Source organism: Grampus griseus, assembly GCF_964374135.1.
Source record: "Grampus griseus genome assembly, chromosome: 5".
NCBI lineage: Eukaryota > Metazoa > Chordata > Mammalia > Artiodactyla > Delphinidae > Grampus > Grampus griseus.
In genome coordinates, this window is record NC_138998.1 from 64,147,761 (window position 1) to 64,169,217 (window position 21,457).

Sequence of the window (21,457 nt, forward strand, 5' to 3'; positions counted from 1 at the left end):
GATGACCAAAACTCAATCCTTGGTTTTGAAAAAAGTCGCAGTCTAGGAAATTATACAGATTACTATCTGAGCCATAGAATCAAACAATTAGCACTGGAAGGAACTTCAGACACTTTATAACCTGTGTTATAAAGGCTTCCCAGGCTTCCCAAATTAGGTCCTGGGCTCCCTGCACACAGGCCACAGGGACTGCAGAGGCAGGGGGACCCAGTGTGTGGCAGGAATTCTATTTCATTGAACAGGTTTCTGCAACAAAGTTTCATAGAAACAAAGAGCTTGAAGGGGAAGCAAAGTTGGAAAAACGCATTTCTAATACAAACCATTCTCATATTTAACCTGAATACCCTCTAACCTCATGAACCTGTGCTCATAATCAATGTCACATTTATAGCTGGTCTCAGAGTCACTGACCTAATCACCTTTTGGAACCCACATGGCAGTGAAATCTCACTCCCTTTGCAAGGTGTTTCCAAGAAGGTCTCACATGTGAGGGCTCCCTTGCCCCCAGGTCATCGCCAGTGTTGAGAACCTGTGAATGGGACCTTATTTTGCAGATATATTCAGTTCAGGATGTCAAGATGAGGTCATCCTGGATTATCTGCATGGGCCCCAAATCCAAAGACAAGTATACTTATTATTAAAAAATAATTATTTAAAGATCACCTAATATGCATCTAAATCTATATCAGTTATTTACTTATAACTATCTTGTTCTAGTGAATATTCAAATTAGTTTACAGGAGTAGATTTTTTAAATGCAAATGAGCAACTAGTAATTTGAGGTTCAAGATGGTGAACTCAGCCTGTGCACCCACCTATTTTGCAAACCTTCCAAACTCTGCAGGTTCCTCACTGGCATAATCAAATGCAAAGTAGGGAGAGAATAGGGTTTTACTTCAGGCTAATGGGGAGATACATGAAAACAGTCTAAAGAATCAGAGTAAATGCCTCTCTCTCCCCTATGGACAAAGTTACTACAAGAAACAATAAAACAAACAAACAAGTAAAACCTTAGAAACTCTCCAGCTTATATTCTCTACAAGACTTGTGAAGTTATTGCATCAATTTTTTTATATATTACATTAGGCAATGTAAAAGGAAAGAAACATTAGGCTGATAATGGATTTTTTTTCTACCTCAATAAATTCCAGAAGACATTGAAATAATGCCTACCAAGTTTTGAGAGAAAAAAAAGATTGTTATGATAAAAAGTAATACTTGGCCAATCTATTTAGGGGGGATAAGAGCAAAAAAAGGCCATTCTCAGATAGGCAGACCAGTCACATACTCTCTCTCTCTCTGAAAATATTACTCACAAAAGTAAGAAAGGAAGAGAATAAATCAAAATAAAGAACCCAAAAGTGGAGTTGGCTTGTATAAAGATGGTGAGGAGAAGTAAACCTATATGATTTAAGAGTTGATTATTCAATTAATATTATGAAACATAACACATTTGTCTAATATAATTCTTGAAAGAGAATGTATGAGCTATCAAGTATTTTATTAATTTATTTATAAAATACTAAATTATTCTAACAAAACTAGAAATCCAAGTTGACAGGAAAGAGGGTATGTGAAATTCTTCCCCAGCTACCAAAAGAATTAATAACTTGTGAAACTTTCTTGAAATAGATATAAGAATGTGAACGAAAATGTATTTTCTAAAGATGCAGAGATAACCAGTATTAGAATAGACATTTGTTGTATAACTTTCTATGGGAAAACGATTTTTAAAAGTCTAACAATACTGCGAAATAAGTTTTTAAAGAACTAAGGAGCATTAAAACAGAAATAATTTTTATATGTGATGCTTTCCTCCCTAATTTCTAAATAAACTGCAAACATTTTATTTCATTTTTATCCTAAGATTTAGAAACACCCATTTTAAATTTAAACACACGTGTCACTGAACAAAGTTGGATTTTTTGACTCATTGCAAAGAGGGAGGATGCCCTTGGGAACCATGGAGCAGCTCATGAAGCAGCTCAGTAAGAGGGTTTAGAGCAGGCACACTCTAGCACTGGGGCACGTGTCAGGTGAGGGAAGGCTGTAAGTGACTTTGCTCTGGATTGGATGCTGTCAGAAAGTGGAGAATATTTTATGATTGGAAATCTTAATGATTCTTATCTAGAAGGTGAGAAGACAGAGAGGAAGCAAGCTGAAGCCGTGACTGGTAAGGTAGCAGCCCCTCATAGTGGCCGCAACAGGGGGTTGTAAGTCGTTTCTGTGGTTTGGACCTTGTTTGTGCTCTTATCTATATTCAGATGTGACTACGGAGTGGTCTTATGCTTGCCTTGATCTAGTATCATCCCAGAGTGGTCTGGTCTGAGGTTGCTGCTCAGTGGAGTACCAGTTCAACAGGAGAGCACCATGGCATAGCTGGGAGTGCCGGGCCGGCTCTCAAGGCTGCTTTTCTCTTTCTCATCTTTCATATAAACACTTTGATATATGAACACACATACAGGGGCTTCCCTGGTGGCGCAGTGGTTGAGAGTCCGCCTGCCGATGCAGGGGACGCGGGTTCGTGCCCCAGTCCGGGAAGATCCCACATGCCGCGGAGCGGCTGGGCCCGTGAGCCATGGCCGCTGAGCCTGCGCGTCCAGAGCCTGTGCTCCACAACGGGAGAGGCCACAACGGTGAGAGGCCCGCGTACTGCAAAAGATCAAAACAAAACAAAAGAACACACACACACATAAGCATACATAATCAAAAGTTTTATATATTTTATTTTATTAGGGACATTTACTCTTGTCTAAAGAACTACAATATGTATATAATGAATGTGGATAAATACATATTTAAATCATAAGAAAGCAATTCACTTTTATTATAGAAACAAACAAAAAGGAATAAAAAAGCAAAACGGAAAATCGGCGGTACTCCGTTCTCAACTGAATTCAGCATACATGAACAATTAGGACCAGAAATAAATTGTCTACTTTCACTAATTATTCAATTAGTTAATTGACTTGATTTTCAGCATTAAATAAACAAATCTTTCTGTGTTGTTTGACCACAGTTATTAGTTTGGGGACTTGCAGCCCCAATTCTCCTTACCCACAGCACGCCTGAAGAGCTCATTCATTGCTATACCTAAAGACGAGAACTGAGACTGTTCTAGCTCCTTGAGTGTGAAAGAAAGATGGATGGAGAATGATCAGAAAGAGGGGGAGACTGAATGCTTCCTTTAATACGTACATAGTGCCTAGTATAAAATATGTAGGCATTCAAATGTTTGTAGAAGACACAAGGGTAGGATTGCTGTTCAGCACTACCTTGTTTTGTTTTGCTTTTTTGCTTTTAAAGACAAGTTCTAAAAATGATAATAAAATGTCTCTCACGTTCCCTCCTCACTCTTTACTTTACCTAACTCCAGCCCACCTTGCTTTTCTGCCCTCTTTCGCCGGTGCTGCCAGACTCCTCTTGGGCTCCATCCTGCTCTCTTCTGGTATCTGGTTGCTGACTCTTCCTGAGCATGAAATAAGCTACGTCTCTGGGTCTTCCTTTTACTTCTCTCAGCCTGGGATGCCCTTGGCTCCCTATCAGCCCCATCCTTGACCCCCTGACCATTTCTACAAAACATACCCCTGCATGACTGGTCTAAGAAACCATCTCTGACCCTTCATCCCCAGGTATGACAAAGTTGTTCCCTTTCCTAGCATTGACTAGCATACACTGTGAGCCCTCCAAGTCAGGGACTATGACTAATTATCTCTGGAATCCTAGAACTTAGGACAGACCAGGAATAAAATAGATCAGAGTAGATAGATGTTGACTTTTGGATGAAAATGGAAGGATAACAGCTGTATAACCATAGGATATCCTCCATGCAGTTTTTCCTGAATTGGTAATAGGTTTATATTGACTCACTCCACTGTATTGCTGGACTGGTGCCCAGATATCCTGAGTCTCAGCACAAATTCCTTTCCATGCGTCACTGTCCACTTCATCAGGTACTCTGCTAGCAGCTGCCACCCAGCAATCGGCACAAGCCATATACGCTTACTCAGCGGTATAAAATCAGCACAAAGACACGCACAAGGGTTATAGGGCACCGCCTCCTTGTAATACCTATAGCTCAGATGCAGTTACAGGAGATACACAGAAACGAAAGAATAAGAATAGTAAGACAGGGCCTCTCTTGACAGCTCACATAGGCCTCATGAGAGACGAGGAACAAATATTCACTCCGCATCACAGCGACAAACGTCCATGCCCACAGGGTTAATCTCACACCAAGTATGGGCAAAAGTTCTCTCCTCAACCTCTTGTCAGCCATCCTGGCAGACGGTTTTTGCACATCTTTCAGACATTTCTGTTTCCAGGTTTCTAGAAGTCCAGTTTCCCCCCCTGTCTTCAGATGCTGGCCTGAAGTCCAGCTGTCATCCAGATATTAGTGGGGGCCTCTGCCCTCTGGCAAAGTGTTTCTTGAGTCCTTCTCAAGAAATGGTATGTATTGTTAGTATCTGGAAATGAGGTGCGCCTGGCTAATGAGACTAAATTTTATCCACTAGCAGGAAAGAGCACAAGCAGGGGAGAAAGCCGATCATATCCGATTATTAGAAAATCACCCCAGGATAGTGGTAGTGTGGAGAGCGTGCTGTAGCAGGGGAGGCTAAAGGCATGACAATAATGAAGGAGGCTGCAGAGGCAAGGGACACAAATGATGAGTTTGGGCAGCAGTAAATGGGAAGGAAAGAAAGAAGATCAACCTCAGAGGTATTTGGGAAGAGCATTCAACAGGGCATGGTGACCGATTCGTGCGGGATAGGGTAGGGTGGTGAGAGAGGTCAGGAGACACCTCCCAGATTTCTGAAGTAAGAGCAGCAAACAGGAGGGCAAAATGATGAGATCAGCTTTGGTCATGCTGAGGGATCTCCCAGCGGACAGGTCAATTGGTCTGTGGGTCTGGAGTTCAGTAGAAATACTTAGAGGAGCTATAAGGACTGGGAGTTCATATGCAGTAGAAACCTAAGTCATGGCAGGTGTAAGTAACAGAGAGCAAACCAGCAAGGGGAGAGAATCTCAGGGAACACCAGCACGTAAGGGATGCTGAGAGAATGAATATCATCACAGTAGAGAGGAAACAGAAGTGGGAGACCGAAGAGGGCGTGCTCCCTCCTTGACCCGGAACCTTCAAGGAGGGAGTGCAAAAGGCAGCAGCGAGACCAGGTGAGATAGAGATGATTTGGCAATGGGGGGGCGGGGTGACAGTTTTAGGGACATGGAAATGAGACTTCCACGAACTAAGGAGTAAAGACGAAGTAGAGATAAATACAATCTACTCTTTGAAATTGGGCTTTGAAGGAATTAAAAAAGACCTGGCAATAGTCAAAAGGGAAGTGCAGGCAGTGAGGCGGTCGTTGGAGTTAAATATGAAGAAGACACAGTATGTTTATATACTGAAAAGAAGTGGCTGTTGAAGGAGATGTTCATCTTCCGGAAGTTTTCTCAGATCTCATCTCATTTCACCTACTCTATGCCCCCCACCCCCACTCTATTTTCAGTGGCTCTTCATCCCTCAACCCCCAGGCCCACTGCAGAGGCCTCACCTTTGCTGACCCACCTGAGGCCTGACCCTCCCCCTGACACAATCTGAGCAGCCTACCCCTAACCTTATACCCCACCATTTCAGTAAGAGGTGCTGCTGCTACTGCTTCATCAAGCTGGGAGCAGTTGGAGACCTCTGGAAACCTCCTGACACCTGGCCTGCTGACATTCCTCTTCCCAGGAGCCACCATATGTCTGCAGTTGAACAACACCCTGTGAGGCACACGCTCTACACAGGCCCAGCTGAGTATCCTCTGTTGCTGGTGGAGGTGAACACAACCCCACACGCCCACTGGTTCACAAACACACCAGCCTGATGCTCTTCCTGCGCCTCTACTGCACCCAGTCGAAGAAAGGTAGATTCTTCCAGATTGCCTAGCTCTCAGTCCCTAGAGGAATCCGGACGAGTCACCAGAAGCTCCCTGCCAAAGCCAGAGAAGAGTAAAGCCAGCCTGCACATAAGCGGACAGGTGGGACACAGTGTCCAAAGCAGTCCGTCTCTGGAAACACATCCAGGCAAACACACCACCAGACAAACGCACCACCTTGAACTTCATCTTCAGTTTTCAGGTCTCACTTGGGGCAGAAACTCTAAAGATGAGCTATAGAAAGGTGTGAATGTCAGAGAACAATTAGGGGTGTGAATGGGACAGTTTCTTTTCCTATTCCAGATAATAATAAGCACAGGGTCATCTGATGTCAGTCCATGAATCAAATCGCCCAAGTCACAGCTATGCCTGAGGGAACAGGCACAGCAAATACGTTCCCCCTCATGGGGCAGTCTCGTGGACTGGGCAAGGGGGAGGGGCTGGGAGACAGGCGCTGTCTCCACTGCTCATGCTTCCGCTTGATCATCGTGCCCCCTGAATGGAGACACACAGACCCACTGTCACCTGGAGGATCCATCTGCCTCATCTGCCCTTTCCCTCAGCATCCCCAGGATCTAGGACAGCTATAGAATCTTCTACAAGGTATTTTCATACAGGAGGGCAATATCACACCTGATACTGCATCATGTGTAAGTAGTGGTACCACAGCTCACACATTTCTGCAGAGCACAGGAATATATTCTCCAGGCCCCAAACCAAGACACACACACACACACACACACACACACACAGCCATCCTCTTGTGGTGAATGTCTACAGCTCTTCCTTCCCAGGAAATAAATTTAGGCAACACTGGGACTCATAGATTCTAATCAACTGACAGAGCACAGAGACTGCATATTTATTTGTGTATCTATACCCCACCCCAACTGTCCCTGCCCCCAGGAGGCTTCAGGCTGTGCCTTTAAACCTGTACCCACCTCTTATTTTATGAGACAAAATACATTGAAGTGGGAATTTCAAGTTCTAGACCAGTGCTATTCAATAGAAATTTCTGTGAATATGTTCTATATCTGCACAGTACAATATGGTTACCAGTAGCCACTACTAGATATATGGCTTGATATATGATACCTGATATATGGCTGGTACCATTGAGGAACAGAATTTTTCATTTTATTTTAATTAATTTAAATTTAGCCACACATGGCTCATGGCTAACATATTGGACAGTGCAGCTCTAAATAATTCCAGACAAACAGATTCTAATACCAGAGTAAAAAAATGAAGGTTTTCAGAATGGTGGGAGCTGGCTCTCAAGGAGAGGGACGGGTCAGGACGCACTGAGTATTGATTGAAGCTGCTTTGGGTGGGCCACTGCCCGTCCCAAGAGGAACCATGGTAGGATGCTCAGAAGCAGCTGAAGATGAGCTTGAGAATCAGGCAGGGACAAGACGGGTCCTAATGGGGTCCTAATGGGGTCCTAATGGGGTATGGGATACGGAAATGAAGCAAAAGGAGGTGTAGAGATGGAGGTGGAGGAGGTGCAGGGAAGAGATACCTCCCTGTGAGATAACTACTAACACCAGGCCTGGAGAGTTCTAACTCCACCTTAGTCCCTTCTCCCCGTGCCCCCACCACTGTAAATTTTAATGGAAGGATCATTAAATATCTCCTAGAGCAACTCACATTCTGCAGAGTAATAAACTGAGGTCCAAAGAGGTGACTGGGCTGTCCAGCGTTATATATTGAATCTGTAGCAGAATCAGGACCACAACCGCATCGCCACTCACACCCCCACGCACCCTCCTCCCACCCTCAACCAGCTCCACTACAGGAAGGTCGAGCTTCGGAAGGAGAACTGCAGGTAGACAATGAGCAGGCCCAGTGAGGCCCAGAAGAGGCCCCAGCGAAGGGAGAAGAAGTTGTAGCCCGATGCCTCCTGGGCCCGTGGCTTGGAGGCACCGGACAAGGTCACGTCCTCCTCCAGCAGCTTCTCGCTGGGCTTCCAGTGCACGATGCCCTCCTGGCAGGCCTCGCAGAACTCTCCGCGGTGCCGCCGGTTGTCTTGGCGGTTGGCCATGTGGATGCGGTACTGGCCGCCGCTCTCCCCGTAGCGCTGCTCGCGCAGGCTGGTGATGAGGTTGTCCACCAGGCTCTCGATGTTCTCCTCCAGCATGCTCGACTCGTCCAGCCGCGCCGTGCCGCACTGGTAGCACAGCTGCTTGAAGACGCGCATGCGCACCGAGCGCGCCCGCTGCGCGCGGTCCAGGTACATGTGGAAGAGGATGACCACGTGGGGCGACTGCCAGGTGTGCCAGCACCAGGAACAGTGGAACCTGCGGCGGAGGGAGGCAGGGATGGAGAAGGTGGGCCTCCCTCCCAGCCACAGCCGGCCTGGAGGAGCCTGGAAAGGAGGAGCCCTGTGTGCCTATACCTGGAAGTTGAGGCGGAGTGTTTACCACCCCGGGGGTACATTAGTGCCTGAGCCAGCGTCTCAGCCTCCTCCTGGTGAGCTGCCCTCGGCCTGGAGCAGCATCCTCAGGAGCCAGATGCTGGAGCCATCTGGCTTCCAGCAGTGCTCTCCGCCTGCCTCCTGCGGGCCCTCCCGTGGCCCTGGTCCCCCCAAGCCTAATGCACTCAGGACATGGGTCTGGACGCTGCGGACTCACTCCCCCCAATCTGGGCCTTATTTCTCATCTGTGAAATGCAGGATAATTGTGTCCAATAAGCATCCTTCTGCTCAGACCTCCCATGACTCTGATAAGGGGGATGACCACACGTCTCACTCATGCATCCTGTCTGTTCTGGGGCAAAGAGATGCCTCTAGCTGTCCCAAGCACAGATCACCAAGAATCCACCGGATGGCCAGGTGGATGGGTGGTGCACCAGCAGGGGGAGGACTACAGAGTTTGGTCCCTGCACCTTCACAAAGAACACTCTCCTGTCCCTTGACAAATCATCCCTAGATCCCACTGCAGGCCCACAGAAGAGACTGGAAAGGTGTATCCTGGTCTGCATCCCCCTCCACACACATACACACATGTACACTTACATACACACAGGCCACTTTGTCTACCCTGGGCCCCTTCGAGTCCCAGCCTCAGGAAACATGGAGGGAAGTGGCCTGGGACGCATACGGCCTAGGCTTCATCTCAGCCCCCACCCAGTGCTGGCACCCCTTCAGTGGCAGAGAACTCATGACGTCCAGTGGCAGCTCCTTCCGTCCGTGAGATAAAGCTCTTCCAGGCCCCTGTTACCAAGGCTTTACAGGCTGTCCAGAGTCCACTGGGTTGAGTCTGCCCTCACCGCTAACCCTCTATGGGATCCCTGTTGACGGCCCTGAAGGACCTCTGATGAGGAACTCAGTTCAGTCCAACAGACACCACCCAGCACCTACTGTATGCCAAGCACCACGCAGCGCAGCGGGGTGGAGATGAAGCCAAGCCTGGCCCTGAGCCCTGGGGCCCACAGACAGCGTAAGCGCAGCACAGTACCCAGTGCAGCCCAAGGCAGGATTGGCAGGCCAGAGCATCCTGACTGGTCCTGAGCCAGAAGGGGCGTGTCCCCCTCCATCCTGCCTCCCTGTGCTAGGCCAGAGCTGCAGGGCACCAGGGTTACAATGCTTACAGGTAGGGTGAGCCTCTGCACAGAATATGCACAAGGGTGACGCCTCTCCAGCCCTGCCTGAGGCCAGCTGGGAGCCACAGATCACCAGCCAGGAATAGGACCAGCTGATCCCTGAGGTGAGAGGAGCCACGAGCCTACGGAGCTCAGCCCCAAACCCCTGGACCCCTGCACCTGAGTTTCCAACCCTTTGCGCCCCTCCCACCAGCCAGCCCGGAGCTTCACATCTTCAGTCCCCTCCTTCTGCACCTCTTTAAATCAAGCCAATCCAGAGATGTTTCCCCTCCCTCAAGCCACACCTCAGATCTTAAATCTCAAAGCATCAGACCTAGTAGGAGGGGACCTTAGGATATCTAGTCAAACTTTTATTTCATTGAGAGAAAGAGAGCCGTCTGCACACACAGCTAGTCAGAGACAGAGCCGAGACCCAGCCTGTAACAGGTGCCCAAAAGATGTCTCTTGAATAGATTTGAATTGAAATGAACCAACCAACCTCTGACTGTTGTCCCAAAGGCAAGTTCACTCTAATATTTGCAGCTCTTGGGGCAGGAGTACAGGTGTAAGCTCCTCACCCACGGCCTGCCTCCTTCTGTTCCCACCGCCAGCCCAAGGAGCTTAGCATGCAAGCATGTGTGAACAGCCCAGTCTGTGTGTCCACACCCCCAGGACACAGCCCCCTGTTGCCCTCCCCAGGGGCCTAGGGCTACTGTCTGTCCTTGATTCAATGGACCCAGGGTAGAGGCCCATACAGTGTGTGCCTTTTTTTTTTTTTTTTTTTTTTTGCGGTACGCGGGCCTCTCACTGTTGTGGCCTCTCCCATTGCGGAGCACAAGCTCTGTACGCGCAGGCTTAGTGGCCACGGCTCACGGGCCCAGCCGCTCCGCGGCATGTGGGATCTTCCCAGACCGGGGCACGAACCCGCGTCCCCTGCATCGGCAGGCGGACTCTCAACCACTGCGCCACCAGGGAAGCCCCTATTTTTAAAAATCTGATTTCCTCATTGTACTCCTCATCTCTTACCTGAAACCTCCTGACACTGAATTAAGACAGCTCAGGCCCACAAATGGGAAATTAGTCGGCCAAGGAAATTACTGGCCTCAGGACCAGGCTGCTTACTCCTTGATCACTCCCTCTCAGCAGTCAGCTTCCAGCCAGGAGAGATGGGGGTTCCTGTGAGTTCCTGGGAACAGAACCAACTGAGGAGCTTATGGCCCAGTCAGGAGTGAATCTCTGGGAGACACTGTGTCATTGTTCCCACAACAAATGACAATGAAAAAAACCCAAAAAGATAGAGGGTGGAATTGTCAGGGTTTACCTGCTTGCTTTTACTCAAATGATGCCACCCCCTTAAGCCTAGAATCAGACTTAATTTGAGTGGGAGCCGTCTCAGCAGAGACCAGTATGTCATCTTTCTGTACCACCGCCCTGTTTTCTCTCAAGAAGAAACGCTTGCTATACAATCAGTGAGCACAATTACAGCCTCACTTTTCTACACATGGGTTGCTCCAGGAATCCCAGTGTAAGAGCTCACTAATGTATACATGTGTGTAGCTGTGGCCACATCACACACTGGCAGTTTCACTATGCATTGCTGCCATATTTTTTAATCCAGATAATACTTCAAAACATAAAGGAATTTGTATTCCTTTATAAAATTAAACACTGTGTGCCTGTATTCTGCAAACAAAATTGGCAAAGGGGTGGGGGATGAAAGAACCATTCCCCCTCTCCAATTTGGAAAGTGGGTCAATAAATACCTTTGTAAAATAATCATTATTTATATGTTACTTCTTAGAATAATAAGGAATGTCAATGGGGAACCTAAAAATAAAAGTAATGAAGAGTGAGGGAGGTGAACAGATATCCCTGGGGGCTTTTGAAAACTCTATGTACCCTGACCCCAGAGATTTCAATACATGGTCTTGAGGGGGATATACCCCCTCCACCCATTCTGGTTCTGGAAAGACACCCTCATTGACAGCCATTGTTACTGATGGGAATATGTTGTCCCACAGGCATCTTGGTGCCAAAAAAGAGAAAGAAAAATGAAGGTTGGGTAAAACTGAGATAGTGGTTCAGGATATTTCTTTACTTAGAAACAAATCCAGGGGAAATGCAAGCTGAGTCCTGTCTTCTCTTTCTCCACAATTCAAGGAACCAAGGAAGGCGCTACAGGGCAAAGCAAAGGTCCCAGGGGGAATCTTCCCAGTAGCGGTTAGGATGGCCTCTCATCCCCAAGACGCAGTGCTCAGAGGCCGCATGGTCCAAGCTCCACTCTGGGTGAGAGGCGACCTCTGAGTGTCGGGGCATTCACATGGTCAGACCAGCCCACAGCTCTCAAACAGTGTGTGTAGCGAAACACCCTCTGGGGAAGATTTCACGCCTCTCTGTTATCAGTTGGCAGCAGACAGGACAAGAGCAGGCAGGCAAGATTCTATTCCTGCTGGTTTTCAAAAGTCCAAATTCTATGGGCCATGCTTCCTAGGCAGCCCAAAGTCTGTATTAAGGGTGGCCATACCTACTGTCACTTTTTTTCAGGGCCTTTTAATGTTAGGCAGAGATTCGGTGAAGAATTGTCACACTATCTGTGGGAAGAACATAAATAAAAAGAGGGAGGTGGGAGCAGGGGGCGCTCTACACAAGGAAAAAAAAAAGAGGATGGGGTTTGAATAAGTGAGTTAGTGGTTCAGGAGGGAAGACTATAGAATTCTCTGCTGAAAAGAGACAGTCGGACTCAGAAGATCTGGAGATACTTTCAGCGGGTGCAGCCAGTGCTGACTTCTGTCCAATAAGTAGAGGGCCTCCGTCAGAGTCCCCTAACTATACTGAGAACCTGTCAGTTTCTGATGAGCTGAGGCTCAACACACACAAAGAACCATGACTCCGCCCTGGGACAGTCATGGCAGAGCAAAAAGGAAGCTTGGGAAAGCTTATGCTGGCTCTTAAAGCTCCCATTCTGAAATGACACTTTTCACTTCTCCTCACATTCCATTGGCCAAATCAAGTCATGTAGCCAAGGCTGCAATTGGGCAGGGAAATATATTTTGCCAAAGGAGGGAGGGGGGCACCTTAGGGAGTGGTACCGAGCACTTTGGACTCAGTAAAATAAAAATAAAATTCATCACAGCATCCACCTGAATGATGGGCACCCTCCTGGAACAATGGAGCTAAACAGGTTTTATGGTGCAGTGTAGTCAGAAATCCTGAATTCTAATCTCTAACTTCTCTTAGACCTTCTCTGTGACCTCAGTGAAAGGGACACCTGTAGAGGATGGAGACCACATGTCCTGAGTTCTCCAGAAGGATCTGCATTTCAAGGCCACTGCGATGTTTCCCAGGAGAATACGTACTTAGCAGACCATGGGGAACTGCGGTCAGTATAAGTTGTTGAACCGTACTCCAGACCCTTGAGAATCCAGCCCCAATGTCCTAGAAAAATGGCTTTACTAAATTCCCTTGCATAGTTGGACAGAAAGACATATTTGTAAAAATGGTAATTAACAAAATAAAAGCATGCACTTCAGCACCACAGATTCTAACCACCACCAAGACTGTTCCAGAGGCAATCATACCTGAGGTTGGCAGCGAGGATGCTACTCTGTCTAGTTCCAGTTCTTGGAGGACAGGATTATAAAGACCAACCTTTCTGCTGACCACAACTAAAAAATGCTGCTTAAAATATTGTTTATAAAAGCATTAATTATATAACAAGATCCTTTTGCACCATTAGGGCAAAATGTACATGAAGGCAGGAACCCAGAAAGACGAGCAGAGCGCTAAAGCTGCTTTTACTCTGAAGACACTTGTCAAATCAGATGAAATAGAGCCGCTGTATTATCCCTTCAGAGGACCCAGGACAACAGGAGACACAGTCTAGGGTCCACCTAAGGCAGGGAGCATAATAAGAGACCCTCTGCCCAGAGGGCTGGAACCAGGAAGGGCAACACCTCCAGTGTAGCAATGAATGGGAAGCATCAGCCCCAGCCACTCCCAGAAGACTGCAAGGATAATTGCCTTGACCATGAGGAGGAAAACGTATTGTTTAGCTTCAGAATTGGATAAACACTTATAATGATATGGGGATAATTACTAAACGAATAGGAACAGAATATATCTAAACTTTCATCCTAATAGAGAGAAAATAATATAATTATTAGAAAACATATAATCCAAAAGAAAACAAGAAAGAAGAGAGGGAGAATCAAAATACAGTGAGACATGAATTCCCTGGCAGTCCCAGTGGTTAGGACTCTGCACTTCCACTGCAGGGGACACAGGTTCAACCCCTGGTTGGGGAACTAACATCCCGCGTGCCGCACAGCGCGGCCCAAAAAAATGTAGGAGAAGAAAAAGAAGAAGGATCTTTAAACAAAATACAGTGAGGCATAGATAACAAAAAATCAGATAATGGCAAATAGATTAGCAAATACATTAAGTATAAAAAAACTGAATGTCCAGTTATAAGGCAAAGATTGTCTGACTGAATTAAAAAACAACATCCAATGACAATCCCAACAGAATATTGTTAGACACCCACCTGACAGGCAAAAATGAAAATGCGTGATCAAGCTAAGGACTGGTGATGTTAACAAGTAACATGAACTGCAATGTGCGGTTGGTGGAAATTTACATAACCCTTTTGGGGAAGTTGTCACTGCCTTGCAAGGCTGAACATTCAAGAACCCTATGATCTAGCCATTATACTCCTGGGTGCGTATCCTAGAGAAACGCTTTCACATTTTCACTAGATTACACCTATGATAATGTTCATACATCATGTTTGGAAGGATGCAAATCACATTCCAATGCATTTCATTCCACTTCTCTCTACCCTATTCCATTCCTCTACATTCAATTCTATTCCTCCCCAGTCCGTTTTATTCTTTTCCTTTTCCCTTTACAAATGTCCATCAACCAAAGGATGGACACACACACACTGGAACATTATGGAGCAATAAAAATAAGTTACTTCTACTCACATCAACATGATAAAATTTCATCTTACTCCTTTTTCTCCACTTCTATCATGTTGATGTGAGTAGAAGTAATTAATCTGTGATTTAATGAATTGATATATTAAATGTGTATATGTTAAAATATTTAAATATATGAATAGAAGTATATATAGTGATTAAAGTAACTATAAGTTTTCTCCGTGGGAAGGGAGAGGGGTGCTTGTGTTAGGGGATTATTACATATTGTGAATGAAAGAGGTTTCAGGGGGCTGGCAAAGTCTTTCTGACCTAGGTGTTTGTTATGTAAGTTTTCAGTGTACAGTTATTCCTTAAATTTTATGTGTATGTCTTAAGTATTCTTCTGTATATAGGATATATTTCACAATTTACAACAAAGTGGATACTGTCCCCTGTCTGGGAGACATCCCCTTTCCCATTGCTCAGATGGCCCCAAAGTACCAGCATCTAGCAATGACCCTTCTGAATATTTTCATTAAGGTGGTCATAGATTTTAAAACTGAAAGAGGACTAGAAAAACCATCATCCCCCTACTCTGAGAAAAGCTTGGGCAGATGAGCAAAGGAAATTCAAATAAGGAAATAATGAGACAGTGCCTGGCAAATAGCAAGCTCTTAGTGAATATTCCAGGTTCTTCTTCCACAGCACCTGCCATACTATCATTGCATTTCCTCCACAAGTCCAATTATTCTTTGTTTTCTCCAATGACTAACAAAACCTTACATAGTAGGTGCTCAGTAAAATGTGTTTAATGAGTGAATAGTGGTGAGACTGTATATAACCTTTACAATTTAGATTGAATGTAAATTTTACTAACACAGGAACCATAAAAATATGTCCCTACAGATCCCATAGCATATGGAATTGCATATTATAGAAGTACAATAGGTGTTGTGAATTCCATTCACTTCACAGCAACAAAGATTCTTTTAACATCCATGACGTGCTAGGATGGAAACGAAGTGCCACGGGGGACACATAATTACGTGATCTGCCCACATGGGCAGGAAACAGCCCTCAAATGGTGGGATTGAAGGGGCGCTCTAACACCTGTAGCTTCTTGGAATTAGGTTTACGATGCACAGGTCTGGAAGATTATTCTTCCAAGCACTGTAAGCTTAACACAATGCCAGTTATCAGAAAGGGGGAAAGCCCTGAACCTACCGAAAATGACCCTCAAAGAGGATATCTAATTTTTAAATAGAATTTTTATTTCACTCAGACATATCAGACTCGTCAGCCACTATGTATATAATGGACATAAAATTTCTAGTATTATTATTAAGAACTTTTCTGATGCAGCACTCAGAACTCTGGTTTTAAATTTGGGGCAAACTGCCATTGACCTCAGTGTTATAGGCCAAAGAGAATGCAAGACAGGTGTTCTTTTTTTTAAAGATCTTTACTTCAAATAAATTTTTTTTAATTAATTAATTAATTTATTTTTGGCTGTGTTGGGTCTTCGTTGCTGCGTGCGGGCTTTCTCTAGTTGCGGTGAGCGGGGGCTACTCTTCGTTGTGGTGCGTGGGCTTCTTATTGCAGTGGTTTCTCTTGCTGTGGAGCACGGGCTCTAGGCTCCCAGGCTTCAGTTGTTGTGGCTCGCAGGCTCTAGAGCACAGGCTGAGTAGTTGTGGCGCACGGGCTTAGTTGCTCCGAGGCATGTGGGATCTTCCCAGACTAGGGATCGAACCCGGGTTCTCTGCATTGGCAGGCGGATCCTTAACCACTGCGCTATCAGGGAAGTCCAAGACGTGGTTCTTAAAACACCGTTTTTTACATGTATCCAACTCAGCCTCAAGTTCACTAAATTCTTTCTCATCTTTTCTTAATATTAAAGTCTTTACATTTGTCTTTCCTCCTTTGCAACACTACAAGTTTTTCCTCTGAGCACACAGTATATTTGGATAAATATGTGCACCACACATATTTAAAAGAGACTTCCAGAAGGGGTGATGCAAGCCCTTGAAGAATGAGCAACTGACAGCTAAACAAAGAAGGAGGATAAATGTATTCAAAGTAGAGGAAACCATTGGCAAAGACTTCAAGGATGAAATAATCTAGAATCGTTCTTGAAACTCCAATGAGAGATATGTGGGACCTGGATTATAAAGGATTTTTCAATGTCATGCAAAGCATTAAGACTTTGTCTTAAAGGGAACGTGGAATCACGGGAATCATTTTAAGCCTGAACTACCTGATCTTATTTGCACACCAATAGTGGGCCAGTAAAGGGCATTGATCTCTCCCCCTTTCCCCAGGAATGGCTGGTGCTTCGAAGTGCTGCTCCCATGACACTGTAGCCCTGGGCTCTGATCTGTCTAACTTCTTGCAAATCCACACCCCTCTGCAAGAGGGATGGGGAGAACTTTCACTCTGTCATACAAAAAAAACTCTAGAGAGTTTTGCTCTGCCAGTTCAGACCTACTGGATTCAGTGTCATGAGAAAATAGAGAAATAAATAGTTTACAATGATTATGCTGGAAAGCAATTAATACTCAGAATTTGAACATTAAATGTTTTAATCAGTTTATATTGTCAATAAAGCTTCTATGGATTGTTTTCCAACAATGGAGATCCAGGTGAATAAGAAATAGATACACTGATGCTTATAAGTTTGCATTAGTACATCAGTATTTGTCAAATGAACACAGACACCCCCAAGACATACATAGCCATCCAGTTGCCTAATATCTCCTACCTAGTTTTTTTTTTTTGAGACAATCTTTGTTTTATTTTATTTTTTATAGTTTTTTATTTTATTTTTAATATTTTAATTTTATTGTAAATTTAAAAATTTACAATGTGTTAATTTCAGGTGTATAGCAAAGTGAATCTGTTATACATATACACATATATATATCTCCACTCTTTTTAAGATTCTTTTCCCGTATAGGCCATTACAGAGCACTGAGTAGAGTTCCCTGTGCTATACAATAGGTCCTTATTAGTTATCCATTTTGTATATAGTGGTGTGTATGTGTCAATCCCAATCTTCCAATTTATCCCTTCTCCTGCCCTTACCCCCTGGTAACCTTAAGTTTATCTTCTACATCTGTAACTCTATTTCTGTTTTGTAGATAAGTTCATTTGTAGACATATTTTAGATTCCACATATAAGCGATATCATATGACATTTGTCTTTCTCTGACTTATTTCACTTAGTATGACAATCTCTAGGACCATCCATATTGCTGCAAATGGCATCATTTTATTCTTCTTTATGGATGAATAATATGCCATTGTATATATGTACCACATCTTCTTTATCCATTTCTCTGCCAATGGTCATCTAGGCTGCTTCCATGTCCTGGCTATTGTAAATAGTGTTTCAGTGAACATTGGGATGCACGTATCTTTTCAAATTATGGTTTGCTCCAGACATATGCCCAGGAGTGGGATTGCTGGATCACATGGTAGCACTATTTTTAGTTTTTTAAGGAACCTCAGTACCATTCTCCATAGTGGCTGTACCAGTTTACATTCCCACCAACGGTGTAGGAGGGTTCCCTTTTCTCCACACCCTCTCTAGCATTTATTGTTTGTAGATTTTTTGCTGATGGCCATTCTGACCAGTGTGAGGTGATACCTTGTTGTAGTTTTGATTTGCATTTCTCTAATAATTAATGATGTTGAGCATCGTTTCATGTGCTTTTTAACCATCTGTATGTCTTCTTTGGAGAAATGTCTAATTAGATCTTCTGTCCATTTTTTGATTGGGTTGTTTGTTTTTTTGAAATTGAGCTGCATGTGCTGTTTGTATATCTGAGAGATTAATCCCTTGTCAGCTGCTTCATTTACAAATATTTTCTCCCATTCTGAGGATTGTCTTTTCATTTTGTTTATGGTTTCCTTTGCTGTGCAAAAGCTTTTAAGTCTAATTGGTCCCATTTTTTTTCTTTTAACATCTTTATTGGCGTATAATTGCTTTACAATGGTGTGTTAGTTTCTGCTTTATAACAAAGTGAATCAGTTATACATATACATATGTTCCCATATCTCTTCCCTCTTATCCCATTTGTTTATTTTTGTTTTTATTTTCATTTTCTAGGAGGTGGATCGAAAAAGCTCTTGCTGCGATTTATGCCAGAGTGTTCTGCCTATGTTTTCCTCTAAGAGTTTGATAGTGTCCAGGCTTACCTTTAGGTCTTTAATCCATTTTGAGTTTATTTTTGTGTACAGTGTTAGGATGTGTGGTCTCAGGACTTAATGAAGCTCCGGTTCTTCATATCTCATGGTGGAAAGAATTCAGCGAGAGACAAAGTGATAGGTAAGAAGTGGATTTATTTAAAGAGAAACGCACTCCACAGACAGAGTGTGGGATATCTCAGAAGGCGAGAGGCCTCTCCTACCTAGTTTTTAAAACATGATATAGGAGGACAGGAAAATCTTAATGTGAATTTATGCCAGTAAGCATGGGACAGGGAGAGTTTGAAAATAACTTACGCTGGAGAGTAAATTCTGTGATGATAAGGTAGACGCTGCAGGTGCAAAAGGCATTACAATTACTTAATTTGCGTCGCTCCCTGCACAATTAAGCAAAGTCCAAGAGGGTGAGGGGACTCGAAGGTCCAGTCCAGAATGGTTTCAATGTCCATGGGGGCCTGTTGATGGAAACCAGTCAGAGTACAACACCAAACTCATGGGTAGCTGCAGTTTCCACGTGGGAATCCAGGTCATTCTTCTGAGAGATTTTATATGATGCAAGAGACAGCAGAAGCCACAAACCAGTTCTTGAGACATCAGGAACCGGCCAAGGAAACAACAGATTATTTCTTCACCTTAAAATCTAGTTGGGAGGAAAATCCTGATGAATCTCAATTATAATAAAAGTTAATAGTGACAGAGTGCTTACTTTACATTATGAGGTTTTCCTAGTACTTTACATGTTAATTTATTTAAGCACACAAGAACCCTATGAGGTCAGTACTATAATTATTATCCCTATTTCACATATGAGGAAACTGAGGCATCGAAAAGCTAAGTAATTTACTGGCAGTCACATAGTTAATAAGTGACAGTTCCAAGATTTGGACCCAAACAGTCTGGCTCACCAACTACGTGCATTTTATCCACTAAGCTTTTCCCTAGGCCCAGTTTTAAAAGTAATAAATTCGGGCTTCCCTGGTGACACAGTGGTTGAGAGTCCGCCTGCCGATGCAGGGCACACGGGTTCGTGCCCCGGTCCGGGAAGATCCCACATGCCGCGGAGCGGCTGGGCCCGTGAGCCACAGCCGCTGAGCCTGCGCGTCCGGAGCCTGTGCTCCGCAACGGGAGAAGCCACAACAGTGAGAGGCCCGCGTACCACAAAAAAAAAAAAAAAGAAAGTAATAAACTCATTATAAAATGTTGAGCAATACAACAATATATTAAAGAATAAACAAAAGTTCAACATTCTCTTCACCTTACCTCTCCCTGCCCTTCATTTTTTTGTCCAGTTATTATTGGTAAAAATTTAGAATTTTTGATAACAGAATGTGTTTGATTAAAAACAGAATCATAACATTTTTAAGTGTTGTACAGCACTGATATGTTTCCAGTTCGGTACATAATGACTCATGAGATATGGGGCCTTGTTCGTGAGCCTGTGTTCAACCCATCTGACGCCAGCATCAGCACCTCAGCTGCAGCATCTCCTTGGGCCTTGCACGTGCTGCTGCACATGCAGTACCTTGTGACGTCATTACAATACTGCCTCTGTGTGAAAAACGACTATCAAAAGAAGGAGGAAACTTTATTAAAAGGTGAAAAACTGGTTAATTTGTGATGTGAGGTCATGCTTTGGCAACCCACAATTCTCCCTGACTGTGATTCCAGTAAAAGCCAGAAAGCTTTTGTAAACATTTCTCAGTTTTCAACTTGGGGATTCTTGGAAGTTCAGGTAAAAATAGTCTCTGTCTGCTTTTAGCATAAAGGTCTCTATGGAGAGCCAGAGACCTGCATACTTATCTCAAATTTGTAGTAACCTAGGATCAATCACTTTCACTCCTCAGCATTGATTTTCTATTTCCAAATGTCAAAAGTCCTCACCACCCCAGCCCTGTTCGCTGCTGAGATTTTGGTGTCTAGAGGCACCATGAAAAGCAAAGTGGTCTCACCAAGCCTAATACAGATGTCCATCCCCTAACTCTACTGTTTCTACGTACCTTTGTCCCTGTTTCGGTGTGCTTTTGCTTCTGGAGACCCATAGCTTCCTCCGGCTTTGTCTTACAGATTTAAGGGAATCTAGGTATTATCCAGAGTGAGATATATTTTTTAATCCATAAGTAAACAGTTATTGACTCCTATTAGTGCAGAGTGAGGCTCTGAGGCTATTGGGATGAACAAAACACAGTCCCTGCCCTTCTGGATTCCATCTGGGGCAGCACAGTGTTGCCTTTGTGGCCATGAAACAATCGCACTTTCACTGCCGTGACATTCTATCCGTGAACCTTTAGCTCTCTTGTTAGAATAAACTCCTGCTCTCTCCTTCTTTGACCGGTGAATTGTTTTAAGGGTTTTTTTTTTTTTTAATTTACAGACAAATGGAAATTTTCCAGTTCTCTCTTTTTTTTATTATTATTGATTTTTAGCTTAATTGCATTGTTTTGAGGGAATGTCTATATGATACCAAATCTTTGACACATTCTGAGGCTACTGTTGTCCTTTCTTTTTCTTTTGCGGTATGCGGGCCTCTCACCGCCGCAGCCCCTCCCGCTGGACGCGCAGACCCAGCGGCCATGGCTCACGGGCCCAGCCGCTCCGCGGCATGTGGTATTTTCCCGGACCGGGGCACGAACCCGTGTCCCCTGCATCGGCAGGCAGATTCTCAACCACTGCGCCACCAGGGAAGCCCTCCTTTCTTTATTATACTTTTATGTATTTAGTTTTTAACAATTTGTATTAAATATATTTAGAGAGACAGTATAATATTAAAATTAAAACCTCAGACTCCAGCACCAGATCTGGATTTTAATCCCAGCTCTGCCAGTTAATGGTTGC

General features: G+C 44.4%; 1 protein-coding gene across 1 annotated transcript; it reads right to left on the minus strand.

Moving 5' to 3' along the window:
• Nucleotides 1-7,710: 7,710 nt before the first annotated feature.
• On the minus strand, nt 7,711-20,664 carry LOC309823134 (receptor-transporting protein 2-like; the record flags this gene model as incomplete). Its single annotated transcript, XM_082655299.1, has 3 exons — nt 7,711-8,218; nt 20,082-20,188; nt 20,623-20,664. 3 exons carry the CDS (start codon nt 20,662-20,664, stop codon nt 7,711-7,713), a joined length of 657 nt encoding a protein of 218 aa, XP_082511425.1.
• Between the last annotated feature and the right edge of the window lie 793 nt (nt 20,665-21,457).